Source organism: Vicugna pacos, chromosome 9 (assembly GCF_048564905.1).
Source record: "Vicugna pacos chromosome 9, VicPac4, whole genome shotgun sequence".
NCBI lineage: Eukaryota > Metazoa > Chordata > Mammalia > Artiodactyla > Camelidae > Vicugna > Vicugna pacos.
The window spans coordinates 8,138,960-8,147,482 of NC_132995.1; the positions used below are offsets into that span (position 1 = coordinate 8,138,960).

General features: G+C 49.8%; 1 protein-coding gene across 1 annotated transcript; it reads left to right on the plus strand.

Moving 5' to 3' along the window:
• The first annotated feature begins 903 nt into the window (after positions 1-903).
• Positions 904-8,320, plus strand: AP2S1 (adaptor related protein complex 2 subunit sigma 1). Its single transcript, XM_006208524.4, has 5 exons — positions 904-1,059; positions 3,548-3,697; positions 7,297-7,410; positions 7,669-7,728; positions 7,936-8,320. The coding sequence occupies exons 1-5, from the start codon at positions 1,057-1,059 to the stop codon at positions 8,035-8,037; spliced, it is 429 nt and encodes a 142-aa protein (XP_006208586.1). The 5' UTR covers positions 904-1,056; the 3' UTR covers positions 8,038-8,320.
• Positions 8,321-8,523: the final 203 nt, after the last annotated feature.

The window sequence follows — 8,523 nt, forward strand, 5'->3', positions numbered from 1 at the left end:
AAAGGGCTTAAAAACTCATTCTAACTGCCGATTTAGAGGATTTTAGGGGTGGGAGAGGGGAACTTCTGTATATTAGGTCCTCTGTATAGGTCTATGGAGGTGGTGTTTAAACTAAAGGAAGAGGACAGCCATCAAATAAATGGGGGAAGGACTTCCAGGAAACAGCAAGTGCAAAGAAAAGGAGCGGAGGTGGGAAAGCACTTGATCTGTCTGAGTAACTGAAGAAGACAAGTGTCCTCTGGATAGGAAGTAATAAGACCCCTAATATCTGATGTATGTTAACAGTGAACATTCATGATGTTAACTAATATTTATTGAGCAATTACTTTGTGCCGAGCATTGTGCAAGTACTTTGGAAACTTACGGATGTTTTAAACAACCCTACTGAGGTGACCCTTTGATCATTCCTCTTTTACAGATGAAGAAATTGAGTTAAGAGGTGAGTTGCTGATCCAAAGTCACACAGCTAAGAAATGCAACAGCGGGGTATGCACACAGTTCCGATTTCCAAATTCATGCTCTTAAACCACTGTCCGTTTCCCACAGAAAACACTCAACATATTTTCAACAAAGCACTGGGTGAGCAGAGAAAGACAGTTACATTTCTAGCACCCCCAATGCAGTATCTTATTTCAAACAGCAATTCCCAGCTTGTCCTTCTCGTCTTGGAAGGGGAATAGAAGGAGGACCACTGGAACTATATTTCCCAAAATGCAACTCTCTCCTAGCTGGCTGTCGAGCATGCCAGGAATTGTAGTCTTCCGAGGAGATATTCTCCCATAGCACCCAGCATACACTTGGAGTCTGAACGGTGTGGTAGGAAAAGGACTGTTGTACAGCATGCTGGGAAAGGGGACCGTCCTTTTTCCCCAGCAGGCCGCCCAGACGAGCGAAACCTTTCTTTGGACTACAATTCCCAGCGGGCTGTGCGCTAGAGGGCGGGCGAATTCTTCTGCCGGAAGTCCGCTCTAGCCCTCGGTCCCCAAACAGCTGCCAGAGCCCAAGCCACCCAGAAGCCGCGGGACCGGGGCCGCTGGGGTCTGGACGGGCGTCGCCATGGTAACGGGGGCGCGCCCACGCTGGGCAGGGGCGAAGGGTGGGTCCACGTGCAGGTTCTCGAGGCTTGGTGGGATACTGACAAGCCCCCCTGCCACGGTGCGATGGTCTGGGCCGAGCGCGGGCTCTCGGGATTGGGGCCGATGAGAGGCCTGGGAAGGGGGGAATTGGGCGGTAATCCTGGGCATGGGAGTGTACTGGGGCTCTCCAGGCTAGGGGGTCTCTGGAGACCAGGTGGCAAGGGGAGAGGGCTGTTTGGGACGGAGACACTGGAGATGGCTGGAAGGTTTTGAAACAGGGAGGCAACTCACGAGGCAGGATCTCAGAGGAGGGAAAAAGAAATTGGATGGGGGGAGGGGGTGTCCCAAAAGAAGAGCTCTCTGGGAGTGTGGCAGGATAGTTGGAGAAGAATGGGGGACGTTGGAATAGGAGAGGGGGTCTCTTGAGGCAGGAAGCTGACATTGCAGGCGGAGAGGGGGTGTTGGAACTCGGCGGGATACTGCTGATGAGAGAGAATCTCAAGAAGAGACTGGACACTGGAAGTAGGCAACTGTAGGGAATGGGGCTTTAGATTCAGGGAGAGTGTACTATAAAAGGGAGAAGTCTTGGAGTAGGGAGAAGATACTAGAAATGAGTGGGGAGCTATGAAATAGGTCTTTGCAAGAAGAGGGGTCTTGGAGGATAAGGAATAGGCATGGAAGTGTGAGAGATGGGGTTGGGACTTCTGGAGCAAGAACTGGGCATTGGATTTGGTATCCCTCTCGGGGGATGAAGAGACCCCACATAGGGCGAGGAGACCTGACAGAGGGCATTAAAACCCAGAGAGCGGAAGTCAAAAGGGAACAACTCCAGGATAGGGGGCTTGGAGACAGAGAAGGTTGGGGAGCATCTGAGGGGCAACGATTAAGGCGGGAAGGGACTTCTCGGGGTGGATTCCCTGAGGTGGAGAGATTCTAATTGGGAGGAGAAACAGGAAGAAGTGTATGTGGAAATCTGGGGGTAAGAGGCAGAGCTCTCCCTCAGCTCTGTAGGCTTGCTTCTAGCTCTGCTCCCTGCTCCCTCTATGCCCCATATATCCCAGGCTTCGCCCACTGGCTGTGGCTGCCTGGTGTGGGTACCCCCACCCCCACCACATGCCCTGTCTCTTCCTGCCGGGACCCCTGCCCTGCTAGGAAGTGGTTTTCCTTGGCTCAGCAGAAGGGGTTCTTGGAAGGAGAGTGTAATATCCTGTTCCCGTCCAGCTTGATTGGTTGGGGGAGGAGGGATGGAGTGTGTGGAGAATAAGGCTTAGGAAAGAGGGTGGACTCTCATGAAAAGGCAGAGGCTTGGATACATCAGGGTAAAGGGGTTTAGAGATAAGCCTTTGGACTCCCAGCTCTGCTTTCTGGCTGTGCGACTTCCTCTCTTTGAGCCTCAGTTTCTTCATCTATAAAATGAGTACAAGCATGCCTGTCTCAAACAGAACTGGGCCCAAAGGTAGGCTTCCTAGCTAGGTGAATTTGTTTGTTTATTTATTTATTCATTGGCATGCCTGGTAATCTTTAAAATTTTTTTTAATTTTGATTTTTTAATGGAGGTACTGGGGATTGAACCCAGGACATCATGCATGCTAAGCATGCGCTCTACCACTGAGCTATACCCTCCCCTCTCTATGTTTATTAACTCATGCAATAGTCTTATGAGGGAGGTACTTTCATTATGTCCATTATACAGAAGGGGAAACGGAGGTCCAGGGAAGTTAAGTGACTTGCCTACAGACACACAGTTGGCAGTGCCAGGATTCATTTGGGCTCTAGAGTCTGTGTTCTTAGACACTTGGTCAAACACCTCTCTGTCATAATAGCTAATTTTATTGAGTGCTGCATGGTACTATGCTAAGCACTTCTGGGATCAACTTGTTCAGTGTTCATAGTAGCTCTAAGACAGTTGAGCTGGCTTTTCAGAATCATAAATTTCTAAACTTATTTAACCTTAAAAACCCCCAGACATCCCCAGTACCTCCATTAAAATAAACAAATAAACAAACTCAATCCCCTCAATAAAGAAATAAATAAATAAATAAACAAACAGACTTTGTTTCCTACCTCCCCCCTCCCCAAAAAAACATCCAGACAAGATAGGTCTTCTAAGGAAATTTATTTTGCCAGTGGGGAATCTGAGGCTGACAGGGGCGGATCTTTAGTTTAAGGCCAGGCTGACAAGAGTTAGTGGAGACTGAGACTCAGCGCCCTAGAACTGACTGCAGAGTTGGTTGGTGGAAGAGAAATCACTCCCCTGGGGCACTGCAGGGACCTGCGGTGGCAGCAAGTAGCCAGGCCAGCCTGGCTGGGCTCTGAGGAGTGGCCGAGACCCTAGGAAGGCAGGCAGCAGGGACATGGGGACCCTTTCTCCCCTGCGGGGATGGGGGGAGCTGTTGGGCAGGGCCATCCAGCCCTGGGCCACCCTCCCTACCGCTCTTGCTCTCACTTCCTCGTCCCCGTGCTATCCCCAGATCCGCTTCATCCTCATCCAGAACCGGGCAGGCAAGACGCGCCTGGCCAAGTGGTACATGCAGTTTGATGACGATGAGAAACAGAAGCTGATTGAGGAGGTGCACGCCGTGGTCACTGTCCGCGATGCCAAACACACCAACTTCGTTGAGGTGACAGATACCCCCTCACAGTGCCTCCCACTCCTCCACCCCTGCTTCCTTTTGACCCCTCCTTCCCAGCCTCCTGCCCAACCTCTGATTGAAGTAACCCCTCAGACACTCCTTCCTCCCCACATTCATTTACTCAAAGGCTTTTAGCTTTCTGTCTTCCTTCTGGGGGTACTTCTCATTGTGAAAAATTTCTAACATACAGGTTACTACAATGAGAGAGAAGTCAGCTGGAGACTCATACACCCAACTACCCAGATTTCATCAGTATTAAGAGTTTGCATTTTTGCTGTACCTTTTCCTCTGTTTTTGGCCCGAGAATTATTTTTTGCTGGTGCCGTTTAAAAACTTACTATAAAAATATTCAAACACATAAGAGTAGAGAATGGTATAACGAACCATCACTTGCTGTAGTGTTTTTATTTATTTATTTTCTAATTGAAATGTAGTTGATTTACAATGTTGTGTTAATTTCTGGTTTATAGCATAGTGATTCAGTTATACGTATGTATATATATATTCTTTTTCATTTTTTTATTATAGTTATTACAAGATATTGAATGTAGTTCCCTGTGCTATACAGTAGGACCTTGTTGTTTATGCATTTTGTATATAGTAGTTTGTATCTGCTAATCCCAAACTCCCAATTTATCCCTCTCTACCTTTCCTGTTTGATAACCATAAGTTTTCTGTGTCTGTGAGTCTGTTTTGTAAATAAGTTCATTTGTATCATTTTTTTAGATTCCTCATATAAGTGATATCATATAATGTTTGTCTTTCTCTGTCAAACTTACTTCACTTAGTATGACAATCTCTAGGTCCATCCGTGTTGCTGCAAATGGCATTATTTCCTTCTTTTTATGGCTGCATAGTATTCCTTTGTGTATCTATACCACATCTTCTTTATCCAGTCATCTGTCAGTGAACATTTAGGTCTTGCTGTAGTGTTTTAAATTAAATTACAGAGATCATGATATTTCATCCCTAAATGTTTCAGGAAACATCTCAGAAAATAAACACTTCCTTACATTAAAACAGCAGCATCAGGCCTGATAAAATGAATCATACTTCCTTAATATTACTGCTTTAATACCCAAGCAATATTTAAATTTCATCATCATCATCAAAGCTGATTGTCGAAAGCCAGTCAAGGATCTTGCATTGCTTTTGGTTGTCTCTTTGTCTCTTTTAGTTGAGATGCCTTCACCTTTAAGTCTCTGAGGTATTAACCTGTTCAAGAGACCAGGCTGATCATCTGATAGAATTCAACCAATATTTATTGAGGGCCTGCTGTGTGCCGGGCACTGTTCTAGGCACTGGGGATACAGCAGGGGACATAACAGACATGAGTCCCTGCCCTCGGAGAGCTGACAGTTCCTAGTCCGTAGGAGACTGTTAGTGAAGATATAGTATATCAGGTGGTAATAGGTGCCAGGGAGAAAAAAGGAGCAGCTACTGGGGATGGAATTCCTGGGGTGTGTGCAGCAGGGTGGAGGGGTGGGGTGGGATGCAGGTTTAAATGGTTTGGGCAGGAAGTCTTCATTGAAGAGGGGACATTTGAGCCTAGACCTGAAGGCTTTGAGGAGTGAAAGAAAATGGTATCTGAGAGCAAGGCATTCCAAGCCTAGGGAACTGTAAGTGCAAAGGCCCTGAGGCAGGAACATACAGGGGCATTCCTGGAATAGCAAGAAGGCCAGAGTGTCTGAGGTGGAGTGAGCCTGGGAGGATGGTAGGAGCAGAGGAGATAAAAGAGATAACAGAAGCAGAAGTTGCAGGGCCTTGTGGGCAGTGGTGGGGACTTGGTCTCTTACTCTGAGTGAGACAGAAAGCACAGAGGGTTTTGAGCTAAGGAGGAACATGAGCTGACTTGACTTAGGCTTTAGGGGCCCCTCTCAGGGGACCACTCAAAAGGGGATCGCTGTGGTCCGGGTGAGAGACACTGGTGACTGGAACCTGCGTGGAAGCAGTGAGGGTGGCGACAAGCTTTTTGTAAGTAGAGCCAACTGCAGAGCCAAGGATTGGATAAGGAGTAAGAAAGAAAACAGGGCTGTCAGTAGAGGGTGCTGTCATCGTCTCAGCGGTACTCAGGACAGCAGATTGATTGAAGTGAAGATCAGCAGTGAGGTGTCTGTTCACATCCCAGCAGAGATGCCAGGAGGAGTGAGGAAAAGGGAGTGGGGACATAAGGGAGGTCCTCTCCCCTGGGGTGTCCTGCTGTGGCACAGTACAGGTCCCATACTGAGTGCTGAAAGTGATAGCACCTGAGGGACCTGGAGGTGGGGCAGTGAGGCCCCAATAGATAGGAGCAGCCAGAAAGGCCAGCTGCTCAGGTGAGAGTGCCTGGCCCTCAGATATTAGGTTCCTCCAAATTGAAGCCCATTCCAATGTCCATTCCTGTGCAGGGCAGTGTTGGGGACACAGTGGTGACAGAGGACAGAACCAGGAGGGTGACAGAAGGAAAGGGAGAATTTCAACAAAAGAGGAGTGCTGCTCAGGGTCAGATCCTGCTGGGGCCACACCAGCTATGACTGTCATTTGGTAATGCCTCCAGATAAAGTTTTCCTGCCCTCTAGGCTTCCTGTCTTGAACCACCCCCTCCAGAGTAGAGGCCTTCAAACATTTGGTCATGTATCTGTATCAGTTCAAAAAAAAAAGTAGAGTTAGCATCTTGATATATACTACTAACCCATAGACTATGTGCAGGAACTACTGTAACAAAATTAGAAAACATACTCGAAGTATAGAAATTAACAAAGCTAGGATAAGCTAGGAAAAAAAGGATAAAAACCAGGCACTTGTGTTGGCTTTTGCGGTTGCCACCAGGTGGCGACACTCACATATGCCAGACTGAGTTTTTCAGATTTTGGCCAAAGACATGCTTTCCTAGCCAGTCTGCATAGCTCTATCTATTGTTGGGTCTACTTACACATGCATATGAAATTTGAGTCTGCATCACTGGTTCATGCTTATTTATTCCTGCATTTATGTGTTACTGTAGTAATATTTATATGTCTATCACAGTTCAGTTAAGGGCAGGGCTGGGATTGCCTTGGTTACAAGGCATGAGTCTGCACTGCCCAGCACAGAGCCTGCCACACAGCAGGTACTTGGGCATTGTTTGTGGAATGATTGTCTAGATTAATTCCAGGCTAAGGAATTTGACTCTCTCCGCAGGCAACAAGGAGCCAAGGAAAGGGGGCTGGATGCTGTGGATACCCTAGCCTCTCTCTCTCAGCCCTGGGCCTTTTGCACAGGCTGTTTCCTCTGCCTAAAGCACTCCTGCCCATCCACTCCTACTCATCCTCCAGCTCTCAGTCTAGATGCCCCCTCCTCCAGGAAGTCCTCCCAGATCCCCGGGTTGGGTTCGCTACCTGCCTCTTCTTGGCTCCCACAGCCCAGCCCTGCTCACTCAGAGAACAACTGTGGGTGAATCTCTTTCTCTCCCCGGGACTGTGAGCCCCAGACAGGGATGACCAGGCCACCACTGCGTCCCCAGCACAGGGCCAGACCCAGAGCAGGGTCCACACAGGGAACGAAGGACTAGATGGTTTGGCATCGGGTCCTGGGCACGCCCTGTCGCTGACCACCTCTCTGCCCCACAGTTCCGGAACTTCAAGATCATTTACCGACGCTACGCCGGCCTCTACTTCTGCATCTGCGTGGACGTCAACGACAACAACCTGGCCTACTTGGAGGCCATCCACAACTTCGTGGAGGTGCGCGGGCGGGCGGGGGCCGTGTCTAGTCTCCTTGGGATTCACCGGCCCTCTGTGCCCTCCCGTTGGCAGCGGGATGGGGGACTCTGTCTTTCTCTGCCCACCTCACTGTTTCCTCTGGTCTCTGTCTTCCCCACCTTCCTCTGTGTTGCTCTGACTTGTCTTTTGCCATTTCTCTCTGATGCCCTTTATTCCTATGTGTGTATGTGTGTGTGTCTTTCCTGCCAGTCTCTTACCACCTCTGTCTCCCTCTCCCAGGTCTTAAATGAATATTTCCACAATGTCTGTGAACTGGACCTGGTGTTCAACTTCTACAAGGTGGGTCTCTGGTGAAGATGAGGATGAGGGAGCCAGGGGAGGGGAAGGAGGAGTGGGCCGGAACCCCACAGCCACCCCAGTACCTCCACTGAGTTCTGTCCCCTGGCTTTCGGGCATCAGAGCTCCCCATCTTCAAAGATTCAGACCAGCATCCTAGGTGGGTCCCCCTTTCACACCAGGGTCTCCCCTCGACCTCCCTTCGCTCAGGTTTACACAGTCGTGGACGAGATGTTCCTGGCCGGTGAGATCCGCGAGACCAGCCAAACGAAGGTGCTCAAACAGCTGCTGATGCTGCAGTCCCTGGAGTGAGGGTGGGCCATCCCTCCTGCCCCGATCCTTCCCCGGACTAGCCTGCTCGCTTCTCCTTCCCAGGCCGGGGGCCCACCCCAGCTGCCCCCTCCCTCAGCTGCCCAGGAGGAATGCACCCAGCTGGGTCTGGGCCACAAGGGAGGAGGCTGCACCCCATGGCCTCTGGGCCCCAGATGTGGGCGGAGGCCATCTCGTGTGTACTGAGTAACCATACTGTCATCGTGTGATGCTGTGAGTGCGTGCGTGGAGCCCCCAATAAACCTGTGGTCCCCGCCTGGCCTTATGTCCTCAAGCCCTTGCCTGTCTTCCCTAGAAACCATGGGCAACTCCGCATTCCCCACCATCAGTGCGTCAGGCAGTCAACAAACACTCCTCGTGCTCAGTGAGGCAGAGGGGAGGGGCAGGTGCATTCACACCTGCTTCTGCCCGCAGAGAGCCCCCCGAGACTGTAAGGGTGACAGATTTAGACACCAGGCACTTGCGAAA

Excerpts from the sequence above, each read along its gene's own strand:
- AP2S1 (XM_006208524.4), top strand. Across the intron at positions 3,698-7,296 it reads AACACACCAACTTCGTTGAG|TTCCGGAACTTCAAGATCAT; the intron begins GTGACAGATACC and ends TCTGCCCCACAG. Across the intron at positions 7,411-7,668 it reads CCATCCACAACTTCGTGGAG|GTCTTAAATGAATATTTCCA; the intron begins GTGCGCGGGCGG and ends TCCCTCTCCCAG.